Source organism: Mastigoproctus giganteus, chromosome 11, assembly GCF_048544385.1.
Source record: "Mastigoproctus giganteus isolate SK-2022 chromosome 11, ASM4854438v1, whole genome shotgun sequence".
Taxonomy (NCBI): Eukaryota; Metazoa; Arthropoda; class Arachnida; order Uropygi; family Thelyphonidae; genus Mastigoproctus; species Mastigoproctus giganteus.
In genome coordinates this window covers 65130258-65154381 of record NC_143585.1, presented here as the reverse complement: position 1 = coordinate 65154381, position 24124 = coordinate 65130258, and the positions used below count along the sequence as shown (strand labels likewise).

The 24124-nt window shown below is 36.0% G+C and overlaps 2 protein-coding genes across 2 annotated transcripts in view; one reads left to right on the top strand and one right to left on the bottom strand.

The window, feature by feature from the left end:
• The window catches only part of LOC150078074 (leucine-rich repeat-containing protein 14-like), a 72917-nt gene extending 65615 nt beyond the window's left edge, over nucleotides 1-7302 (top strand). Inside the window, exons 6-7 of the mRNA XM_090384453.1 lie at nucleotides 3098-3217; nucleotides 7038-7302. Coding sequence (XP_090240579.1) covers nucleotides 3098-3217; nucleotides 7038-7302 — 385 coding nt within the window. The remainder of the gene's footprint in view (nucleotides 1-3097; nucleotides 3218-7037) is intronic.
• Nucleotides 7303-15902: 8600 nt separating this feature from the next.
• Nucleotides 15903-24124, bottom strand: part of spartin — a 107259-nt gene continuing 99037 nt past the window's right edge. Inside the window, exon 7 of the mRNA XM_090384452.1 lies at nucleotides 15903-16086. Within this exon, the coding sequence (XP_090240578.1) occupies nucleotides 15903-16086 (184 nt within the window). The remainder of the gene's footprint in view (nucleotides 16087-24124) is intronic.

The window sequence follows — 24124 nt, the reverse complement described above, 5'->3', positions numbered from 1 at the left end:
CACGCACTAATCAGACTTTTGTGGATTTATTGGATGATTGTTTTCTGCAGCAGCATGTTCGAGAGGCAACCAGAGAAAGTAATACTCTTGATCTGGTTATCAGCAGTGATCATTCGTGTATTAAGAATTTGCAGATAAAGAAACCACTAGGTGGCAGTGATCACAGTGTACTGATGTGGGATTTACTTAAAGATTTAATTACCATCAGGGGTAAAGGAAAGGGTTTTTGCTTCCATAAAGATGAGTACAGTGGTCTCGGACAGTTTTTAAATTCTGTACAGTGGGATCAACTGACGATGTTACCAACAGTAAATTCTAAGTGGGAAGTATTCAAGGAATTAATCGTAGATGCTACTAAAAGTTTCATACCTATTAAGAAATATTGTTCAAGGTTTAGGCCTAAATGGTTATCTAATGAACTAATGAGACTCGTAACAGAGAAGAAAAATGCATGGGATACATATAAATTTTCAAGGGACGCAGAAGCCTATGGCAGATATAAGCTAGTCTCTAATCAGGTCACAAAGGAGGTTAGGCAGGTGAAAGCAGATTACGAGAAATCCTTGGAAAAAGATGCTAAGAAAAACAGCAAGGATTTCTTTACTTATATAAACTCTAAAAGGAAGGGGATAAATCTGATTGGTCCACTTGACATTGATGGTTCGAGTGTTGATGATTCTGCTCAGATAACAAACAAACTGAATGAGTATTTTGCATCTACATTCACACATGAGGAATTATTAAGGTTTGAAAATGGCAGAAGGTTATCAAATTGTAGCAGGATACTTAATGATTTTGTAATAACTGAAAGCAAAGTGGAGGAGAAATTGTTGAAGTTAAACATAAAAGCACCTGGGGTGGATGGGATCTATCCAGTTATATTAAAGGAGGTGGGAAAGCAACTAAGCAAACCCTTAGCCATAATTATGAGAGCATCCTTGGACTCAGGGGAGGTTCCCACGGACTGGACATGTGCAAATGTATCCCCAATTCACAAAGGGGGATCGAAGGGTGACACGAGTAATTATAGACCAGTTAGTTTAACTTCTGTTCTGGGTAAAATAATGGAGTCACTGGTTAAAGATGCATTGCAGGATCATCTAGACAAGACTGCAGCAATAATTCAGACACAGCATGGGTTTGTTAAGGGAAAGTCTTGTCTGACAAATTTGATAGGATATTATGATGTGGTTATAAAGGAACCGGATGCAAAAAATAATTTTGATATCATATATTTGGATTTCAGGAAAGCTTTTGACACTGTTGTGCTTGGAAGACTATTGTACAAATTGGAGCAGAATGGTATTAAGGGTAAGTTGCTACAATGGATAAAAGGATGGTTAAGTGGGAGAAGACAGAGGGTGGTAATCAATGGGTGCTGCTCTTCGTGGACTAATGTTATTAGTGGAGTCCCACAGGGTTCGGTGTTAGGTCCACTGTTTTGTATATTTATCAATGATATTGATGAAGGTATATCAGGCTTAATGTTGAAGTTTGCAGATGATACAAAGGTTGGCAGGGTTGTTAATGACAGTAATGGCAGTGTGCTACTGCAACAGGATCTAGATAACTTGGGCAGATGGGCTAAGAAGTGGCAACTGAAGTTTAACCTTGATGAATGCAAAGTACTGCATATGGGTAGAAGTAACCCCAGAGAAACGTACCAACTGCGTGGTACTACACTTAAGATGGTAGAAAATGAAAAAGACCTGGGAGTAATTGTGCAGTCAGATATGAAATTTTCTGAGCAATGCAGACAGGCTGCCAGGGCAGGTCATGGGGTTTTGTCAGTGATATATAGGAATTTTGCTAGCAGGGAGAAGGAGGTGATTGTCCCTCTGTATAAGGCAATGGTCAGGCCACGCCTTGAGTACAGGTCTGGAGGCCTCATTTTAGGAAGGATGTAGATTTACTTGAGCGTGTACAGAGAAGGGCAACAAGATTGGTGAGGGGAATGAAGGGATCCTCTTACCAAGAGAGGCTTAAGTTCTGCAAATTGCAGTGGCTGGAGACTAGGCACCTGCACGGTGATCTGATTGAGGTGTATAAGGCCTTGAATGGGTTGAGCACGCTGAATTCTGATGGGATCCTTCCACTTACGAACCTAAGGGGGCATAAATTCAAATTAAGAAAAGACAGATGTAGAATAGATGTGCGGAAATTTGCCTTTAGCCAGCGGGGTGGTTAATTGCTGGAACAAACTTCCATCTGTCGTTGTGGAAGTTGATAGGTTGAATAAATTTAAGGAGGAACTGGACAGGCATTTGGAGGGAATGGTGTGTTTTTTTTTTGTTTTTTTTTTGGCTGATGCTGCATAAGCTCATACACTTGCTTTCTTGCATCACATGCCACTACTGCTATGCTGTATGCCACTTATTATAATCACTTCAGGGCACAGCTTAATAGATAACATTAACTGATGGGACAAGAATGGAGCTGTTCAGTGTTGTTTATTGATGTAGAGTGGAAATATGTACATAAAGTGGATAGAAAGAAAACATTAATAAATCAAGCATTATAAAATACTTTGACTGTCCACTATGTCTTCAAGATCAATAAAAAGGGAACTGTCACTGTTTCTTTAAATCTATATAAATCATTAAATGCAAATAAAAAATATATTAAAATCAAGAATCAGAGAAGGATTAATGTTCTACTGTAGGAGCAGTGAGATTGATAGGAGTACGGATATGGTCACAGTAACAACAGTAACTGCTCATGCACCAGTGACTACCTTGAACCAGTCCAAGTTCAGAAACAAATTAGAGTGCTACATAATCACTTTCACTGCACATACATAAATTGTGATAATGCAAAAAAAGCGATAACCAACCGAAGCACTGATTACAATAAATGTTTCTTGTATGTAATTATGTGTCGGATTTGGACTTAATAAAAGTAATAACATTATACAAATGATAATGTTATCAGCAATTGCAATAGGCAGTATGCACAGTGTTTTTTTTTTCATATATGTATATATATATATTTTTTTTCTCCCCAACCTGCATGGCACTTTCTTTAGAATGTGATTTTAAATTATACAAGGACTGTAAAATCATAAATGTTCACAAATATAAATTTATATATATTTTAGTTTACTGCAGTTGCTTAAAGGAATGAGGAATCTCTGCATTCTGGAGTTAGAAAATTGCCAGTTAACATGTGATCATTTTCCTGCTTTGATTGATTGCATCCTTGAAATGACTAATCTTCGGTAAGTATTTTTAACAGCACATTTATGTCCTGTATTATTTATTTATTAATCATAATTTGCTACTTTATCTTGGAGAGAGAGTACTATGCATTATAACCCTGCTACTCAAGCACATCCTGAACAAAGTTCCATTTTTCTATTGTGGCTGCTAGAATAAGAACAGTTTACATAAGTTGCATTTCTTTTTTGTGAAAAGATGGTTGAGGTATATTCTGTATTCTGCTTACATTTACAAATTTAAATAATGTATTTCTGGGTTAAATTTTTAATTTAAAATAGAAACACATTAAAAATTAAGACTCTCATAAAAATTTGTTTCAAGATATTTTTTGAAGTGCTACAACATAAAGCTATATTTAATATGGTTGACCTACATTTCGAGGTTCTGCAAACCCCATCTTCATGCCTCTAAACAGATGTGGGCTACACTAATGAAGTTCAAGTGCCAACAGCCCATATCTGTTTAGAGGCCTGAAGACTGGGCTTGGCAGAACCTTGAAATGTATCTAACCATCGATGTAGCAACACTTCAATAAACATCTTAAAACAAAAAATTTTCACATGTCTTTAATTTCATTTAACTTCTACTAATGGCAAATTATATATCACCTCCCTTTTAGACAACAAGAAATATCTTGCTGTAAATGTTTTCCAACTTTAATATATTTTAACTGCACTTTATCTAGTGTCAAATAACTGCTATTAAATATAAAACAAGAGAACTGTAACTTCATGTGATTGAAGTTATATATATATATAAAAAGTGTAAAATCTGGATTGTAATAGTTATTTTGTATGTCAAATTCATACTGGCTAATATTCCAGTAGAAATAAAGTGGTATGTTATAGTGTTAGTATGCTAATTAAAGTAACTGCTATTGCCATAGCTGTAAGATAGAAAAAGTTAAAGCAAAAGTACAATTAAAAATTACTCATGTTTAAAAGTATTTAAAATAGACGACGTGCACATGTATCAAAACCTGTTGTCCAAAAAATTTACAGTGCCATTAACAAAATGTGACTCTATCATCCCATATATTGACAAGTATTATATGTATGAATTAGTTAGTACTCATGTTATGGAGCATCTGGAGAAAGAAGGTAGCATTGTCCAAGATAGAGTTATGAACTTTATTATAATTTTTTTTTTAATGGAAACCTCAAACATGAAAGGTATCAGAACTATAGTACTTAGTACCATGCATGGATTGAAGGTCAAGAAGATGAAAGAATATACTTGACATTAGAATAAATTTCTATAGATTGTAAGTTTCATAGAATGTGTGTGAAGGACAGAAGTTGAAGGAATAAATGAGGAAGAAGAAAAACTGGTTCTATGAGTTTGAATGTAGCACATGTTCAGACTGGTTTGGAAGAGAGAGAGAGGAAATTACAAAAACCAATTTGGAAGAACACTGCCTATGGAAATATCTACAGAAAAGGCATGCAACAGAAACAATACATATATAGGACAGAGAGTGAAGAGACTTTAAGAGATGGGTCATTAATTAACCCGACTTTCCTCTTTTGAATGGAGTCTAGAAGCCTAAGAGGGGTTTTGGGAACACCACCCCAGATGTAGGAAAAATATTCCATGGATTTGAGATTTTTACTGCACGAGTAGTTTAGAACAGCACTTCTCAAACTATCTGTGGTGAAGGACCAGTTTCTTTTATTTCCAATCCATCACAGATCGGTACTTTTGTAAAAAAAAAAATCTCGCAGAGTGGTAACATATGAATTATTGGGAACTGGTAACGTCCGCGACCAATTTCCAATTTGTTGTGGATCGGTAACAAACAGTTTGCAGGCCACACGTTGAGTAGCACTGGTTTAGAAGACAAGTAATGCTGAGAGTGAAAGAGAAAACCAAAGTTCTTAGATGCAGAGAAAGCAATATTTGTGATTTGCTTATGCCAAGTCAAATTAAAACTAAGGTAATCCCTAAATATGTGATCTTGTCTAGAAATCAGAGTGTCATCAATGAGGAGACTCTTTTTAAGAGATATAAGACAGAGCCAAATTTTAGGATTGAAGTTAATTAAGTTAACTCTTCTTCATTGGAGAATTAGCTGGAGATCAGCATTTAAGGAATTGGTGATGAGTAATCAATCAAGAAGCTGTTTGTGCAGGACAGATTCTCAAACTGGAGTGCAATGTGCCATTATCAACAAAACTACAGATAGTTTTCAGTGGAAGGACATTAATATACAAGAGGAAAAGGGTGAGAGAAAGAACTGAATCTTGGGGGAACACCAGTATTAGTGGAGAAATTAGAAGAAAAGAGCCATCTACCATCACCCACCATGAGCTATCAAAGAAAACCCAATACCCAATTACAAGAAACAGATGGCAAACTGTAAGATGGAAGCTTATTTAGAAGACCTTCCTCCCAGACATGCCTTTGAAATATCAAGAGTAACTGCTCGAGTTTCACCAAACTTTTCCATAGACAGGTAATATCACTAGTAAATCAACACTAACAGAATCCACATCGGTGATCATTGATTAGATGGAAAGTTTTGAGATAGCGAAGGTGTTGGCAGTTAATGAATTTTTCCACTACTACTTTGAAAAGCTTAGAGAGAAGGGTAGTGGGACAATAACTGGATATGTTTTACCTTCTGCTTGAAAGAATTTGCAGCAGAAGGAAAAAACATCAGTGGAATTAAGAGTTTAAAAGGGTGACACAGAAGTGGAGAAATACCATCGTGACCTAGAACTTTCTAAACTATATGTCAACTTGCATTGTAAAAAAAAAAAAAAATTAAGCATTTTCCTGTCTTTTTTTTTATTTTTTCAAATATGAAAATATCAACTTAAAATAAATTTTATATCCAAAGTCACTTAAGATTTACTTTCAGTATAACACCGGAACATGTTTCTTTTTGCACAAATGGTGAATTCTTGGCCAAATTTTTGACAAACACTTGTAGTTTTTCATAAACAGACAGCAAGCAATTTATTTCTTTGCTTTTAATGTTTGTAATTCATGAGAAAGCTTGTTCACAGAGATAAGGAGTTTAAAACTGGAGTAAGATGTTCAGTGATTGAGATCATGGGATACTCTTCTTATTGAAATCCAAAATGCATCAAGTGACGCTTCATTTAATTTTATCTTCAAACTTCAATTGCACTATAGTTCAGTCAGTTCTTCTTGCAGACAGTAAATTTTGTGAATTTGTGAGAATCAACAAAAGGGTTTCTAACGTAGTCATATGTTTATGATGAAAAGAAGATAAGTATCAGTCAAGCTTTCTGTCAATGATTCCATATGACAGATAATTAATGGGTCTATTTCCTTATAACATCTCTGACACTGAACCTAATGCTGAAGAAGTAGGTTGAATGGCAGTGATTGCACTTAAGCAGTCTGTATGTATTAGAGATTGCTTGATATGGTGGTTGTTTATATTATCCAGAGCTAGTTTTGTTGTGAACAATTCTGTATTCCATAGGAAGAGACATGGCTACTGAGGTGGAATAAATTGCTGAAGCACCAACAGCTGAACCTGTTTTGGAGCCATCAGTGTAGGAAATGAACAGCTGGTATTATGCTGGGGCAAGCAGACAAACTATTCTTCCATATAATTGCCATGACAGACAAGTGGCAATTGTACGGAAAATGTCTTTTTTTTAATGAATGCATGCAAACATTTTAAATGTGTAAAATATACATCTTTGGCTGTTACTTACTGAATGCTTCTTATACAGTGGCAAGGGAGGGGGGGGGGGAATCTTTAACTCTATTTATAAAAATGATTTACTTTTGAGCGAAATATTGTATGAACTTATTTAAATATATTTTTAACTGTTCCAGATACTTCAATATAGCATATCACCAGTTAACATCAGCAGTTATTTATTCTCATATTTCCAAACTGTGCAGTCTTTCAAAATTGCAATTTATGAAGATGTCATACCCAAGAGAATACTGTGATGAAGAAGATCCTGATAATTTGAAAAAGAGAGATAAATTTGAAGGAACATTATCACAGTTGATGAACCCTTGTAATAAACACAAATGTGTTATTTATGAGTATAGTGTACACTTAATATATTTATACTTCACAAAAGCATCATAAACTTGTGTACTCAATGTAAATAAAAATTATTTTATTATAAACAAGTAGAGATTAGTTATTATGGCTGCAAGAAATTTCAAAGAAATTCAGTCTAGTAATTTTGCATAAATTAAGATCTTTTAATTTTATTTTTAAGCCACTTTAAAATTAATTTCAAAATTAAACACCCCTATCTTCATTAAAAGTTTCCCCAGGAGGCTATAGCTTAATGTCTGTTGTTAACATTACTAAGGAAGAGCGAATGCCAGTATGGAATATCCTACTTAATGCAGAAGAGTTCTGGAACAGTGTGTAGGGAAGGAAGGGGGAACTAATTCTCACATGAAAGTGAAGTTTGTTTCACTTTTATTAATAAAATTATTGGTTATTAGTAAGGCCAAATGATGCAAGGAATTGCTGAATTTGAATTTCCATTCTCACAAGGTAACCACCATCCAATTTTTTTGAATTTAGCCAGGCTCACTGTCTGTCTTGGAAAGCAAATTACTAGTGTTCAACAACCCACTGCATATAAATGAACTTCAAAAGATACAATCTTCGGTTGTTCTCTAAAACTTTATATTTGTTCCCCCTGTTCTTGTCTCGCCTATGAGGGAGAACAAACCTTCCTCTTTCAATTTTAGCATTTTATACACCTTGATCGGATCTGCCCTTAGATATAAATATTATCAAAGTTTGCAGTTAGAAGGGGGGTGCAATGCACTCCCTTCTAAGCCATTCTTCATGTGCATTGATTCGCACCCATCACTAATCTGGTCACTCTTCTTTGAACCCATTCCAGAAGTTCTTTATCTTTTAGGTGCAGTCTCCAGATCTGATTATAATATTCCATATTGAGCAATAGCAAGATCTTACTCCCCCACTAGCAAAGCCTTATAATTTATGGCCAAAATACAATGTGCCTTTCTATCTGCTTGTTTACAATGCATGTAAAATTCCATATCAATTTGAATTATGAATAGTAAATGTTTTCAATTAGTTTGAATGGATAATTAAAGTTGTTGAGAATAGCTCTAGCCTTAATAAATTACCTATAGTAGCTTATTATCAAGACCTGATTCTGCATTTACTTTCTGGATAACTGATGTTTTATTAAACCACTTTAACACACATTCATGTATCTGCCTTTCTCTACTGTTGGTTTATATCATCCTAAATTATAAAAATTATAACAACCATTTGCACTCTACAAAGATCAGAGTGCTGAAATCATTTATTTTAAGAGCCCACTGAATTTTCAAAGAGGAAACGCTCCAACAAGAATGGAAACAATTGCCAAACTGCCTTAAATAACAAATTCCCTCTCCATATCATAAAGAAAACAATAGAGAATAGCATTAAGGCCTTTGCCCAACCAGAATTAAAACCTACAAAAAAAAAAAAAAAAAAAAAACCACCTGCATACCTAAATGTCAGCAAAGAAATAGCCAAAGGGGCAAGAAGATGGAATCAGTACATTTTTCAATGGCTCAACTTCCATGAAACAAATAGTAAAACATGATCAACCTCAACAATCCTAGGGCAGTGGTCTCCAAACTGTTTTGGTTGTGCACCCTTATTTTACTTAAAAGAACTAGTGCACACTGCGGAATAAAAAATTAAATATATGTCTAATATATTTTTTTATTTATAAATCATTTACATGGAAGGCATTAATCTAAAATCATATATATAAAAAATACAAAACAAAATTGAAGTTCAAGCACAAAATGATATTAAATCATTATGTAACAAGTGTAGTAAAGGTAATGTAATACTTTTTGTTTTATTTATAAATAATTTACATGGTATGCATTATATCTAGAGTTACATACATAAAATCACAATTTGAAAAGATCACAATCTAATTTGATACAAAATGAAATAAATCAAATCAACAGCATTTTTAAGTGGGAACAATGCGCTTGAATGTTTTTCATTATTGCTGTATATCTTGGTTTCATATTTTGGGACACAGCTACCCGAATATCTGGTTCCAAGTTAAGTTTATTTCTAAACGTGGTTTTAATAAATAATAGTCATTGCAGAGAAAGTCACCTCACATCTGCTGTCACCTGTTGATCCATATGGAAGGATTGCATCACTCTGAGAGGACTAAATCAGTCCTAGAGGACTGATTTATAAAATAGACTAACTGCAGAAGTACCTACATCGGAGACTTACAGACGCCATAGATCCTGACTAAACGAACATAGAAAAAGACATCCAGTATGGGAGAATAATGAAAAAGACTTGGGAGTAATTGTGCAGTCAGATGTGAAGTTTTGAGCAATGCAGACAGGCTGCCAGAGCAGGTCATGGGGTTTTGTCAATGATATACAGGAATTTTGTTAGCAGGGAAAACGTGGTGATTGTCCCTCTGTATAAGTCAATGGCCTTGTTAACTGCATACAGGTCTGGAGGCCTCATTTTAGGAAGGATATAGATTTGCTTGAGCATGTACAGAGAAGGGCAACAGCAACGAAAAACAGGAAACGAATTTGTGATTTGCACCACAAATTCGTTTCCTGTTTTTCATTGCTGCTCTGGTGTCACGCACTTCCAAGTCTTTTACGGTTTTTCAGTATTGTTAATAAAGTAGGTAAAGGGATGTTGTGTTTCTTTGCAATGTCCGTTTTGCTTCTTTCCATCCTACCAGTCTCTTGTATAATTTTTAGTTTAATTTCCAGGTTTAATTCCGTCAGTTTACATTTTTTCACCATAACACTGCTAGATAAGATTTAATATAAACAAATTTTAAATTAATTTAAAGACAAGTTCCAAAAAAGACCATCAGCTCAGATAAAATGACACAAAAATTAGATTGCTGTATACAGTAGCAAAAGACCTTGAACTGGGGTAACGATTGCAACTGACCTTATTCCTTTGGAGAGCGAGGGAGTGCATGTAAACAACTTAGAAAAACTTTTTATTCCTTTGTTAATTTAACAACTCATCCTTCAGAAAGATGTTTTTCTGAGTGCACTTAACATAGCTACCATAAACTGCTTTTGTTTACACAAAGCTAATTTCTAACAAGTCAGTGCCATCCTTCGGGGAAATAGGTGGCCAGGGGCAATAATCGGACAGCTCTGTCAAGATTTGTATTAAATGTACAAAATGACAATATTTAATTCTCACAAGGTGAAAAAGAACTTTGTAATACATTTTAACCGAATTTTGTAATAAATGAATATTTACATAGAAAAGCCTATCCTTTCGCGGGGGGAATGGTATGTGCTTCATATAAATGAGTACTTTGTATAAAACAAGTTTGTATTAACGAGATTTTACTGTACTGTCTTTAAAGGGACAGTAGACGAAAACCTCAAAGAACAAAAAAGAATGCTCCCTCTTCACCACGTCAGCTAATGGTGGGGAAGGAGCATTCATAGATCCAAGACTGGCATAACCATAACAGAGGAAGTTTCTGTGGGGGGGGAACTACCCAGCCATTTGGAAAATTAACTCCATGGCATGTTTGAATAAGCATTGGGAACCAGGAGGATAACTGACCTGGCAACCTACCATTTGCCAATTATAAGATATCATCATTCAACACCAGGCCCAACACAGGTTTTTTTAAAAAAAGGAACTGTTGACAGGTGGTTGTTAACAGAAGTCAGTATTATTTTCTTTTATTTGTATAAAAGTTAAACATTTTTAAAAGTTGAATTTTTGTAACATATCTAGGAATTTTTGTAACATATAAATATTTACAAGATCATATCAGTAATACCAATTCCTTTGAATTAATGTCAGTAATGATTAATAAAATATAAAGTTTCCAAAGAACAAAGCAGGGAAGTTCAATTTTACAACTACCTTTCACTTGCAAGAGGTATTAAATACATTTCTGATTAATCAAAACTTACAAATAAGTTCTGTGCATTACTGAATATCTCTATACAAGACAGTCTTCAATTTTTGAACAAAAGGAATGGTCATGTCATCCATAGCATTTCTGGATTACCAATGCTGGGTAAAGCCTAGAACCGTGCTATCCAGCCTGCTTACTAACTGGAATCTCTTCCAAACCTTGCCATAAGTGCAGTAGTAGTGTTCCACAATAACCACTTGGAAATGACCTGGTAGTTAACGATTGATTGATTTTTTTTGATTGATTGATTGATTGATTTTGGGTTTATTGGTCCAAAAACAACTAAGGTTATACTGCGCCAAGAAACCCTGGTAGTTAACTGAAATATTGTTGGCTATAATGCCAGAGATTATGTGAAGGTGCCAACTTTTAGCTACAACTTCAATGCGTATTATTTGGTATCCAGTTGTGAAAAGGTGAAATCTGTGCTTTTTTGTAATTGTACATGAAGTTTCAATTTTTATTTTATTTTTTCATTATCAATATGAATATTTTGAGATAGTCAAAAATGTAATTCTCGATTGTTGTTTTGTGTTATTTTAGCTCATCACAAAAGAATTTGCCATGAGAATACAAATACTTACAGATACAGTCTATCATGATTTGTAAATCCACTGCACCTTACAGAATTAAGATTTTTGTCAGGTGTCATGGCCTATGGGTTAACTGGTATTAGTAGCCCTGAGGTATGTGCTCATAACCATAAGGGTGTTGTATCTAAAGTGTTTGTTCACAGGCTGATTTGCACATTATGGGCTGAAAAACCTGGAATAACCCACGAGGGGAACACCCCCCCCCCTCTGCTGGAGATCAGCTAACTACAACCTCAAATTAAGAGGACTTCAGAAATTTTTCCAGTTTTCAATGGGAATCAAACACAGACTTCTTCAATTGAGTGACATCATGATGATATACTATGCTGGCTAGGCTGCCAGGGAGGTGCAGCCTAGGGTGATGGGCCCACCTGATTCATGTGTGTTGAAACAAATACTACAGTACATTAGCATAATTTTAGAGAGAAAAAAAAATATGAACAATAGTTCTGGGTAGGTAAAGGTGGTCAGAAAAATTAAGTCTTAACACATTGTAAAGAAGATGAGAGTAAATACAGACAAAGGAAGTATTTTAGAAAGCTGGAAATCGTTTGAATTACTATCAAGATTCAAAAGCACAGTAAAATGAAGGAGATTTTTTGGGAAGGCTGAAAATAGGGACAGTAAAACACTAAACATAGTAGTTAATGGGCAATATGTGAATAGATTACAAAAGTATTGATATTTAATAGTCAGTCATTATGTGCTTTGTTGTTCTGGTGCTATTATTAATGATAATTTCAATAGATTATCTGAAAGGTCATTACTGATAGGCCATTTTGAATAACAATTATATCTGGAGAAAAAGTAGGGAACTGAACATTTCCTGACATTCCTAGGATCTAATCTGAAATGTCTTCTGTGAGTGAGTGCATCTTTATTTGCAGTCTGTTTCATTAACATTTACATTAAAATATTTGTTTTATATTTGTAATGTAAAGAAAAAAAATAAAGTTTGCTCTTATTTTGTGTAATGTATAATTGGGTGCGCTTTGGTGAGATTTGTGATACCCAGTTTTCTTGGGATTTCTAAGCAGGCTGATATTTCAGCGATCATTCATAAAAGCGAACTATGAATCTATGGAGAATGTGTGAAGTTCAGGCCAGAATTCCACAGGCATACCTTGTGAGCTGAGCATTTCTAGCTGCCTCCATTACAGGGTGCATTACTTGCCCAGGATGGTTTCCATAAGCATCTCATTCAGGGAAAATAGAGCAAAGTGGAGGAGAAATTGTTGGAAGTTAAACATAAGAAAGGCACCTGGGGTGGATGGGATATATCCCATTATATTAAAGGAGGTGGCAAAGGAAGTAAGCAAATGCTTAGCCATAATTATGAGAGCATTGTTGGACTTATAGGAGGTCCTCATGGACTGGAGATGTGCAAATGTATTCCCAATTCATAAAAGGAGATCAAAGGTTGACATGAGTAATTATAGACCTGTTAGTTTAACTTCTGTTCCAGGAAAAATAATGGAGTCACTGGTTTAAAGAAGCATTGCAAGGTCATTTAGACAAGACTGCAGTAATTCAGACTCGGCATGGGTTTGTTAAGGAGAAATTCTGCAAATTGCGGCATCTGGAGACTAGGCACCTGCGAGGTGATCTGATTGAGGTGTATAAGGCTTTGAATGGTTTGAGCAAGCTCAATGCTGATGGGATTCTTCCTCTTGCTCAGATTATACATCTGAGGGGCCATAAGTTCAAATTGAGGAAAGACAGTTGTAGAAGAGATGTGCAGAAATTTGCCCTCAATCAACTACCCACTTTAGCCAGTGGGTAGTTGATTGTTGGAACAAACTTCCATCTGTTTGGAAGTTTGTGGTTGCTATTTACGTTGACAGCTTAAATAGATTCAAAGAAGAAGTGGACAAACTTTTGGAGTGAATGGATGGGTGGGATAGGAAGTTTTTTTGGCTGATGCTGTATAAGCTTGCTTTCTTGCTTTATACACCTCTGCTAATGCTAAAAAAAACGATGCAAGGAAGTAAAGTTATTCTGCATCACAAAAAAAAAAAAAAAAAAAAAACACCACCCAGAGTCAAGCAAAATTTGCCCATTTCTAGAAAATAACAATCCATTCCTTGAATCCCAGACTCAACTACCTCGAGAGGCAATTGATTCCAATTATTAACATGCTGCTTAAAGGTTAGCTTCGTGAGATCTAATCTTTTATTGCATTTGTCCCCTTGTTCCACCTGCCACATGAAAATATTTCCTTCATTCCTTCTGCTTACAGGTTTTAAACACTTCTATCAGGTCACCCCCTGATAGAAGAATCTTCTAAATATTTCCCACAGGACTACCTGCTCAACCAATCTAGCTGCCATTCTATGGATCCTCTCTGAAACTTTATATCCTTTTTTCAAATGCAGCCTCCAGACCTAAATACAATATTTGAAATGTCTCACCATTTTGTAAAGATGAATAGCATCCTTCTCCCTGTTAACAAAGTTCCTATTGACAATCCTGGCCATCTCTTTACACTGGAAGGAAAACTTCATATCTGTTTGTTCGTTCTAACTTAAATTTCTGAACACGTGACTTTTACAAGTAATGCTAGTAAGAACTTGCCATGTTGTTCATGGATCACACAGCAGAAATTTTATGGTTTATTTCTAAGCCAGAATTCATATATTCCAAACCACCTAATTATTAACAATGCAGTAATGGGATTCTGAAAGACTAAAAAACTAGACAATGAAAATGGAGAAGCTGGTTACACCAATAGGTACTAACCAACCAAATACTGTCATACATAATAGAAAAAATTCATAGATACCTGGATGATCCTGCCTCGTCCTTTAAGAATTTTGATAGGAATAGGGAGTGATGACTATCCCCCTCTCACTAGATCTCTTTTCAAACAGAGAAATTGAGGGCATCGAGGCAAGGAACCAACTCATTGATGCCACAGGAAAATTTTCCCAGTCCCATTCTGGACCAACAGGAATGGTGGTCCAGAATGGAACCTATAACAGAGCTTTACAAGAATTGGAACCCTTTTCTCCCAGCCAACTGCAAGGGAAGGGAAGAAAGGAGAGAAAAAGAAAAAAAAAAAAAAAAGGCCCTCAATGCACAAAACCTGTGCCCATGTACAGTAGTTATCAGTGTGAAGTGGAATGTGAATAAACCAGTGGAGTTATTAGATTCTGTGACTAAAAATAGATGAACAAATTATGAAGTTAAGAGAATTTAAATTTATAAAACCACAGAACAAGTTCAAATTGAACCACCAAGAGTAACTGGACATATCAAGTAATAGAAGGATCTGCTGCAACAGAGATGAATAACTTTGTTCAACTTTGGAAGGCATAAGTAGCTATAATATAGCTAATTTAGATTTGGACAACTACACAAATTTCACTGTGTGCAGCATCCAGCTTTATACTGGGCACTACACAATTACAAAAGTTGGTGACTCATTAATAATGCCTGGAAAAAAAATCAATGTTTCTATATAAACTAAAAAGTCCACCCCAGTTGTACCAAGTCCGAATTTCCAATCATTCATACTTTACCGATTGCCAAAAAGTACCCTTCCAGTTCTGCCTTGAACTTTATCAACTGCTCTGTTCAACTTTGGAAGGCATATTATTCCAATGATCCATATGTTACATGAGGATAAACTTAACAAGGTCCAGCCATCTAGGTTTCATGCTGTATTAGCTTTGAAAACCACAAACTGATATTTTGTGTTTATTAAAAGGAGCATAAAGAAATACGTAATAATATTCAACTGCACAAACTCTGACAATCAAGATTAAATCTATTGTTTTTATTATCAGGATACACTGTATATACAAAACAGATGCAATAACAAAAGTAAGACTAATTTGGGATGAAATTTCAAGGAAAAATCATTTGAGTATTTAGCATTATAATTTTAAGTGCCTAAAATATAAGCTGCCTAGTGTAAATGCATATTTGTTCATTTCAATGAACTAATAGGAATTGAAAACTAAAACAGAACTTGAATTCTAATATATACCACAAACTATTATTATTATAACTTGTATATAAAATATGTAGAAGAACAATACATATTGAAAAAATATCTCTGCAAAGAAACATGTCACAAATCTACTTCAAATTCTTTCATGAAAATCTGGAACCTATTTTTAGTGTTCATATTTTTAAACTTATAACTATGACCTATCAGCAGAACTAGAATTTTCTAAATAGCTCTTCAAAACTGCCTTTCCTGTATCTTTTGCAGTCCTTTTTGCAATTCCCTTAACACCAAATGAGCCAATGGTATGGGTAGTAAATGCAACATTTCCTACAGCCGAAACAGCATTATCCACAACTTCACCAATGTCACTGCCGTACCTGTGATATAGAAAAGTAGTTTTTCAAGAACATCTAACTTGAAATAAAATAATTAAAATCAATATATACAGTAAATTCCCATTATAACACTTTTGCTTCTAGTGCTCTCCCTCTCTGGGGAAGATTTATGGTGCAGGTTGATGTCCATTTCACATTAACTCAAAGCTTTGAAGGTAGAAAGGCCACTCTTTTCAACTGAAGAGTTGAAAACAGTGGCCTTTCTACCTTCACAGCTTTTTTTTTTTTTTTTTTTTTTTTTTTTTAATCAGCAGTGTTTGTCTGTCTTCATTTAATTTAATAAACACTTCTTAAAAATTATCTTTGGTATGCAAAAAACAGAGACCAAAGGCACAAACAAAAAAGAATACATTAAGTGTGCGGGGTTTCAACTGCATACAAACTACTGACTCAATAAACACTGCAAAAAAAAAAGAAAAAGAGTTATCCATCACATTATAACTGTACAGTCAGTTCTATAATGCAGATTTTCAAAATGTGAATTTGCTCCAATGTGACTGATATACAGTCCATTCCGGTTATTTGGGACTAGTGCATTTTGGCCTGATTAAGCGGCTGCCCCAATTATCTGAAGTTTCACGTAAATAGTTAAAAATACAATGTACCCCCCCCCCCCTTTACAATTGGTTCACTGTACAATCAAATCACGTTACGACGAACTCAACATAGTAAAGTACCATTCACTATACGATGTGCAGTAAGCGGCGGTCATTGTGATCACGTTTGTGAATTGAATTTTAATTCTATTAAACAGCGATTCTAATTAGCGAAAATAGGAGGAATATTATCCACAGGCTATAAAAGCAAAGATATATTAAGCACAAAATTTACCCTTTATTACCTTACCAATTAAAAAAAATTAAATGATACGTGAAAATCGGAATAATTAATATGTACTGTAACGTGTACATAAGAACTAGTTGACATTTCTGTTCACTGACATTTGTGGGTGGAGGTTAAAATTTAAAACAATAAAAAGATAAGCAATCAATAACAAAGAACACGGCACACACAAATTGCAAGTAACACAATATGCGCAAGTGAGAACGGAGTAACGAGTTACAAAGCTTTAAAAATAGGAATGAAGAGAAGATCTGAAAATTTATTGTTTTATATGATTGAAGATTTCATGGAAGTGTAAACACATTTCATCATAATAACCCAGTGAATTCCAGCTGTTGGCATTGATCGCAAATTCAGTAAGATCGAGTTTACTGTCCGTTTATGATAGATTTCGCTAACAGAAAAGCACAATAAAGAGGTGACTGCTAATTGTTTTTGTTTTATGGTTGTGACCTCCAGAATTTCGACCAAACCACATGGTACCGTCTGAGACAATCGTAGGGTAATCTCCAGTGCTGCTTAATTGGGGACTGGCATGCTGTCCCAATTAAGCAAAGTAAACCCTGGCTTGGCTATTTTCTTGATTGGGTTCTGTTTTTTAAGATTTGCCCCAAATAAACGGCTGCCCTGATTAACCAGTGGCCCAAATAACTGGAATCCACTGTATTAGGGAACAATGTGAATGCAAAACTGGCACCAAGCTGAACCATATGGTGACCAATACATAACAAGTTTACGAAGCTTAAAAAATGTCAAACGTGTGAGAGCTATATTTCCCACTTACTGTAGTTGTATTGGTCGGAGACACACCGTTGTCATTCGCTGTATTCACAAGATAACATGTGATATTGTAGGCTGACTCAGTTTTTCAGGAGCTTACATTTTTCCCATTCCAACAGAAATTTTGTGATAGAGTGAGCAGAGGAGCAACATTTCTGGAGGTTACTACAATAAAACAAAAACAATTTCCAGTTCCCCATTTATTTGGGCTTTTCAGTTGGTGCATTTTAATTATAAATGGGTAGTAAACTCGATCTTACTGCATTTGTGATAATATTGATAGCCGGAATTCTGTGGGTTTTTATGTTATTATGGTGAAATGTATTTCCCCTTCCGTGAAATCTTCAATCATATAAAAAACACATTTTCAGAATCTTCTCTTCATTCCTATTTTTTAAGCTTCGTAAACTTCTCTCACTTGTGCAATTTGTACATCCCATGTTCATCTTTATTGATTGCTTATCTTTTTTACTGTTTTAAATTTTACAATAAAAAAAAAAATGTCAGTGAAAAGAAATATCAATCCAACTTCATATCTTGTCAAGGAAAAGTGCTGCTATATTTACTGTGATATTTATTTATTAGAAATTTAAGATGTTTAAACCTGTGTTAGCAATTTTATTGGGTTTCTAACTTTTTTTTTAGTGTTTTACTTACCAGACTGAACATATTTTTATTTTGAGTGCTATATCCCATCCCTATTTTTTCCATAAGCCCTGTTGTTTTTAATGCACAAAATACTATAATGCAGAGATTTTTAGGAACAAGTACTGCATAATAGCAGAACTGGCTCTATATGAAAAACTACCCACAAACATGAGGGATGAAGTCACCTATAAAATGCTCTTTTTTTGGGTATTTTCGTCAACAATACTATAAGGGAGAACCACCCTTATAATATTCTTTTAGGGGCTAGTTCACCCCCTAGAAAGTAAGTAATTGCAGTAAACTCCCATTATAAGGGAGTTTACTGCAATTACTGCAAATTACTGCAATTACTGCAAAACCAAAAATATATGATTACAGTAAACTCCCATTATAAGGGAGTTTACTGTAATCATATATTTTTGGTTTTGTTCTATATCTACTTCAGACAGTGTTAAAAATATTGAATGTTAATTTCTAGCTTAGAGTGTGTCTTTATTTCACTTTTTCTACTTTCATTTCACTATTCTGGTAGAGGTTTCTGAACTGAATGAGTATTTTGCATCTACATTCACACATGAGGAATTATTAAGGTTTGAAAATGCAGAAGGTTATCAAATTGTAGCAGGACACTTAATGATTTTGTAATAACTGAAAGCAAAGTGGAGGAGAAATTGTTGAAGTTAAACATAAGAAAAGCACCTGGGGTGGATGGGATCTATCCAGTTATATTAAAGGAGGCGGCAAAGCAACTAAGCAAACCGTTAGCCATAATTATGAGAGCATCCTTGGACTCAGGGGAGTTTCCCACGGACTGGAGATGTGCAAATGTATCCCCAATTATAGACTCACTGGAGTCACTGGTTAAAGATGCATTGCAGGATCGTCTAGACAAGATTGCAGCAATAATTCAGACACAGCATGGGTTTGTTAAGGGAAAATCTTGTCTGACAAATTTGATAGGATATTATGATGTGGTTACAAAGGAACTGGGTGCAAAAAATAATTTTGATATCATATATTTGGATTTCAGGAAAGCTTTTGACACTGTTGTGCGTGGAAGACTATTGTACAAATTGGAGCAGAATGGTATTAAGGGTAAGTTGCTACAATGGATAAAAGGATGGTTAAGTGCTAGAAGACAGAGGGTGGTAATCAATGGGTGCTGCTCTTCTTGGACTAATGTTATTAGTGGAGTCCCACAGGGTTCGGTGTTAGGTCCACTGTTGTTTTGTATATATATCAATGATATTGATGAAGGTATATCAGGCTTAATGTCGAAGTTTGCAGATGATACAAAGGTTGGCAGGGTTGTTAATGACAGTAATGGCAGTGTGCTACTGCAACAGGATCTAGATAATTTGGGCAGATGGGCTAAGAAGTGGCAACTGAAGTTTAACTTTGACAAATGCAAAGTACTGCATATGGGTAGAAGTAACCCCAGAGAAATGTACCAACTGTGTGGTACTACGCTTAAGGTGGTATAAAATGAAAAAGAGCTGGGAGTAATTGTGCAGTCAGATATGAAGTTTTCTGAGCAATGCAGACAGGCTGCCAGGGCAGGTCATAGGATTTTGTCAATGATATATAGGAATTTTGCTAGCAGGGAGGAGGTGATTGTCCCCCTGTATAAGGCAATGGTCAAGCCACGCCTTGAATACTGCGTACAGGTCTGGAGGCCTCATTTTAGGAAGGATGTAGATTTACTTGAGCGTGTACAGAGAAGGGCAACAAGATTGGTGAGGGGAATGAAGGGATCCTCTTACCAAGAGAGGCTTAAGTTCTGCAAATTGCAGTGGCTGGAGACTAGGCACCTGCGCGGTGATCTGATTGAGGTGTATAAGGACTTGAATGGGTTGAGCACGCTGAATTCTGATGGGATCCTTCCACTTGTTCAGATTACAAACCTAAGGGGACATAAATTTAAATTAAGAAAAAGACAGATGTAGAATAGATGTGTGAAAATTTGCCTTTAGCCAGCGGGGGTGGTTAATTGCTGGAACAAACTTCCATCTGTCGTTGTGGAAGTTGATAGGTTGAATAAATTTAAGGAGGAACTGGACAGGCATTTGGAGGGAACGGTGTGATTTTTTTTTTTTTTTTTTTTTTTGGCTGATGCTGCATAAGCTCATACACTTGCTTTCTTGCATCACATGCCACTACTACTACTACAAAATCTGGTATTATGGCCAACAATACTATAAGGGGAGAGGTAACCGTTATTATGCTCTTTTAGGGCTAGTCCTGATCCCCTAGAAAGTGTTATAATTAGAGTTTACTGTAATTATATATTTTTATTGTTTTCATCCTATTTCTATTTCATTGTTAAAAGTACTGGGTATGAATTTCTAGCTTAGAGTTTTCCTTAATGTAGCACGAGGCATAATTGGATTTTTAAACTTAAGTGGGCATGCAGGGTCAGAATGATCCCAAAATTTGATCATGCATATGGCAATATATGCATATTGGCAAAACTTTTTTTGAAACTCAAGTGACAACTGTTTGGCTTTTATTTCACTATTTTTGGTAGAGTTATATGATCAATAAAAGAAAAATAGTCAAACCACAGCAGTTACCAAAAAAAAAAACAAAAAAACCCCTACATTGAACATTTTTCATTATTTTTCTCTGCTAGTTAAGAGTTCTATCTTCTTGAGTTCTCTGACATGTCCATGACAGCCAGAATTAGCATTAGCAGAGGATGGAAGAAAGCAAGTTTATATAGCATCTGCCAAAACAAAAACCTCCTATTTTACCCATCCATTTGTTCCAAAAGTTTGTCCACTTCTTCCTTGAATCTAATTAAGCTGTCAACTTCCACAATGACAGATGGAAGTTTGTTCCAGCAATCAATCACCTGCTGGCTAAAGCCAAATTTCTCTACATCTATTCTACAACTGTCTTTCCTCAATTTAAATTTATGCCCCCCTCAGGTGTGGAATCTGAGCAAGAGGAAGAATCCCATCAGCATTGAGCTTGCTCAAACCATTCAAGGCCTCATACACCTCAATCAGATCATCTCACAGGTGCCTAAGTTTCCACATGCTGAAATTTTCAGAACTTACACCTTTCTTGGTAACAGCAACCCTTTGTTCCACTCACTAATCTCATTGCCCTTCTCTGTACTTGTTCTAGCAACTCTACATTTTTTCTAAAATGAGGCCTCCAGACTTGTATGCAGTACTCAAGGTGTGGCCTAACCATTGTCTTATATAAGGGGATAATTATCTCCTTATCCCTGCTAGAAAAATTCCTGTATATCATTGACAAGACACCATGAGCTACTCTTGCAGACTGTCTGCACTGCTCAGAAAACTTTATATTTGACTACACAATTACCCCCAGATCTTTTTCATTCTCCACTACCCTGAGTTTAGTACCTCACAGTTGCTATGTTACTCTGGGGTTACTGCTACCCATGGTCAGTACTTTGTGTTTGTCAATGTTAAACTTCGGTTGCCACCTCTCAGCCCATCTGTTCAACGTTTCTAGATCCTGTTGCAGTAGCATACCGTCCTTACTGTCATTAACAACTCTACCAACCTTTGTATCATCTGCAAACTTGGACATTAAGCCTGATATACCTTCATCAATATCATTGATAAATACAGAAAACAATGGGCCTAACGCGGACCCTTGGGGGACTCCACTAATAACATTAGTCCATGAAGAGCAGTGTCCATTGATTACCACTCCGTCTTCTCCCACTCAACCATCCGTTTATCCATAGCAGCAACTTGCCCTTAATGCTATACTGCTCCAACTTGTACAGTAATCTTCCATGTGCAACAGTAAAAAGCTTTCCTAAATTGCAAGTATATGATATCAAAATTATTTTTTGCATCCAGTTCGTCTATAACCACAACATAGTATCCTATGAAACTGATCAAAGAAGACTTCCCCTTAACAAAACCCATGTGTCTGAACTATAACTGCAGTCTTGTCTAGATGATCATGCAATGCTTTTTTAACCAGCGACTCCATTATTTTCCCCGGAAAAGAAGTTAAATTAACAGGTCTAATTAATTGTGCTAACCTTTGATCTCCTTTGTGAATTAGGGATACATTTGCACATCTCCAGTCCCTTGCTGATCTCCCTGAGTCCAAATCATGGTAAGGGCCTGCTTACTTCCTTTGCTGCCTCCTTTAATATAACTGGATAGATCCCATCCACCCCAGGTTCCTAGATGCAATTCAATTGCATCCCATTCTCTTTCTGTCTCTAATCCTCTCTCACAGTTCACAATGCCCATCAACTTCTATTAAATTATCCAATGTTCTTCCATACACAAACTAATATATTGTTCAAGGTTTAGGCCAAAATGGATGTCAGATGAACTAATGAGGCATATGGCAGAGAAGAAAAATGCATGGGATGCATACAAATTAACACATGACACAGAAGCCTATGATAGATACAAGTTGATATGCAACCAAGTTACAAAGGAGGTTAGGCAGGCAAAGGCAGATTACGAGAAATCCTTGGCAAGGGATGCAAAGAAAAACAGCAAAGAGTTCTTTACTTATGTAAACTCTAGAAGGAAGGGGATGAATCAGATTGGTCCACTTGATATTGATGGGTCAACTGTTGATGATCCTGCTCAGGTAGCTAACAAACTAAATGAATATTTTGCATCGACATTCACACATGAGGAGTTATTCAGCGAGGGGATTGCCAGAGGTGTATTCAACTCGAGCAGTAAGCTACAGAATCTTGAAATAACTGGGAGTAAAGTGGAGGAGAAACTGTTGAAGATAAACACAAGAAAGGCACCCGGGGTGGATGGGATCTATCCAGTTATATTAAAGGAGGCAGCAAAGGAAGTAAGCAAACCCTTAGCCATAATTATGAGAGCTTCCTTGGACTCAGGGGAGGTACCCATAGACTGGAAATGTGCAAATGTGACCCCAATTCACAAAGGAGGATCAAAGGCTGACACAAGTAATTATAGACCTGTGAGCTTAACTTCTGTTCCAGGAAAATTAATGGAGGCACTGGTTAAAGAAGCACTGCAGGATCATTTAGACAAGACTTCAGTTATAGCTCAGACACAGCATGGTTTTGTTAAGGGGAAGTCTTGCCTGACCAACTTGATTGGATACTATGATGCAGTCACAAAAGAACTGGATGCAGGGAATAACTTTGATATTATATACTTGGATCTTAGAAAGGCTTTTGATACTGTTGCACATGGAAGACTGCTACACAAATTGGAGCAGTGTGACATTGGAGGCAAATTGCTGCTATGGATAAAGGGGTGGTTGAGGGGAAGAAGACAGAGAGTGGTAATCAATGGACACTGCTCATCGTGGACATGTTATTAGTGGAGTCCCTCAGGGCTCAGTGTTGGGTCCATTATTGTTTTCTGTATTTATAAATGATATTGATGATGGTATATCGGGCTTAATGTCCAAGTTTGCAGACGATACAAAGGTTGGCAGGGTTGTCAAGGGCACTACTGACACTATGCTGCTGCAACAGGATCTGGAAAGGTTGAGCAGATGGGCTGAGAGGTGGCAAATGAAGTTTAACATTGACAAATGTAAAGTACTACACATGGGAAACAGCAACCCCAGAGCAACGTATCAACTGTGTGGTACTACACTGACAGTGGTAGAGAATGAAAGGGACTTGGGGGTGGTTGTGCAGGCAGATATGAAGTTCTCTGAGCAGTGCAGACGGGCTGCAAGAGTAGCTCATGGAGTATTGTCAATGATATACAGGAATTTTTCCAGCAGGGATAAGGAGGTG